The sequence below is a fragment of the Mizuhopecten yessoensis genome, unplaced genomic scaffold (genome assembly GCF_002113885.1).
Source record: "Mizuhopecten yessoensis strain PY_sf001 unplaced genomic scaffold, ASM211388v2 scaffold9995, whole genome shotgun sequence".
Classification (NCBI taxonomy): domain Eukaryota; kingdom Metazoa; phylum Mollusca; class Bivalvia; order Pectinida; family Pectinidae; genus Mizuhopecten; species Mizuhopecten yessoensis.
In genome coordinates, this window is record NW_018408326.1 from 28,052 (window position 1) to 29,747 (window position 1,696).

A 1,696-nucleotide genomic window follows, 5' to 3' on the forward strand; every position below is an offset into this window, starting at 1 on the left:
TACTGGTACATTGTTAGTGTGTACTGGTATAATGTAAGTGTGTACTGGTACAACGTAAGGGTGTACTGGTACATTATTATTGTGTACTGCTACAATGTAAGTGTGTACTGCTACAATGTAAGGGTGTACTGGAACAACGTAAGGGTGTACTGGTACAACGTAAGGGTGTACTGCTACAATGTAAGTGTGTACTGGTACAATGTAAGGGTGTACTGGTACATTGTTAGTGTGTACTGGTACAATGTAAGTGTGTACAGGTACATTGTAAGTGTGTACTGCTACAATGTTAATGTTAACTGGTACAATGTAAGGGTGTACTGGTACATTATTAGTGTGTAGTGCTACAATGTAAGTGTGAACTGGTATAATGTAAGTGTGTACTGGTACAATGTAAGTGTGTACTTATACAATGTAGCTGTGAACTGGTACAATGTAAGTATGTACTGGTATAATGTAAGGGTGTACTTGTATAATGTAAGGGTGTACTGGTACAATGTAAGTGTTTTCTGACAGAAGTTGTTATCCTAGAGATCTGAACAGAAGATTAGCTCACAGAAACATGGACTGCTGAGAAGATTGTTGTCTGTAAGTTATAAATTAACCTACATATGTACCACATCACTGCAGATTAGGCACTGATTGGATGATTGGTATAGTCTTTAAATCTCCCTATAACCAATATCTACTTGTAAATACCTTCACTGATTAATTCATTTTTTCAAAATCAAGCCATCATTAGTTTTTTATAATAATCAAGAAATTGTCTAATGAACATCATAAATATTTTCTTCATCTTATATTGAGAAATTTTCAAAACATAATTCTAAATATTTTACCCATATCAAACTGAATTTTTAAAACACCATTATTAATATTTTCTAAATTATAATCAATATGAATTTTTTCACAATGCCTTGAAAAGAAAACTATCATACATATTTCTTTCAAATAAAAAACGAGAAACAATTTTGGGAATAACATTAAAACTTACATTGTAAGTGATGAGCATGCTATCGTAGCCATCAGTAGCAAGACTTTGTAATTTGTCCAAATCACTGTTGCGGATCATCTTAACATAGCACTGTAATTCAAAAAATAGATAAAAATATAATATGTTTCCTTTTTACATTTCTGTTGAATAGCCTCGAAACAAATCAATTCCAATTATTCTTATGAAAAGTGAACACAAAGAAAGAATAAATGATTTTCTGATTGGAAGTTGCTCTGTTTGAGTTTTTTGTTCACTATATTACAGAACTCTTGTTGTGATCTTGTTGTGATGATAAGTTCACACTGTCAAAGGCTTTACTCAAGGGATTAGGTTGAAATTGGTAAACCTGACAGAACTGAAAACACACATGCATGGCCTTGTTCCTACATAAACGTCTCTTCTACCATTTGGTAAATTGTTGTTTTTTAAAAAAATTATTTGTCAAGAACCAAAGAAATCACAAAGAAAAATCTAATAGAGCTTCCTTTGTTGTAGTTTGAGGACTGAAGTGTATGATTTAACATGAATAGTTGTATGGACCACAGTTCCAGTCTGTTGTATGGACCACAGTTCTAGTCTGTTGTATGGACCACTGTTCCAGTCTGTTGTATGGACCACAGTTCCAGTCTGTTGTATGGATAACAGTTCCAGTCTGTTGTATGTTGTATGGACCACAGTTCCAGTCTGTTGTATGGACCACAGTTC

The 1,696-nt window shown here is 33.4% G+C and overlaps 1 protein-coding gene across 1 annotated transcript in view; it reads right to left on the bottom strand.

Moving 5' to 3' along the window:
- The window catches only part of LOC110459278 (tankyrase-1-like), a gene marked incomplete at its 3' end in the record, with an annotated part of 70,827 nt that overhangs the window by 27,814 nt on the left and 41,317 nt on the right, over positions 1-1,696 (bottom strand). The window contains exon 15 of the mRNA XM_021511461.1: positions 992-1,081. Within this exon, the coding sequence (XP_021367136.1) occupies positions 992-1,081 (90 nt within the window). The remainder of the gene's footprint in view (positions 1-991; positions 1,082-1,696) is intronic.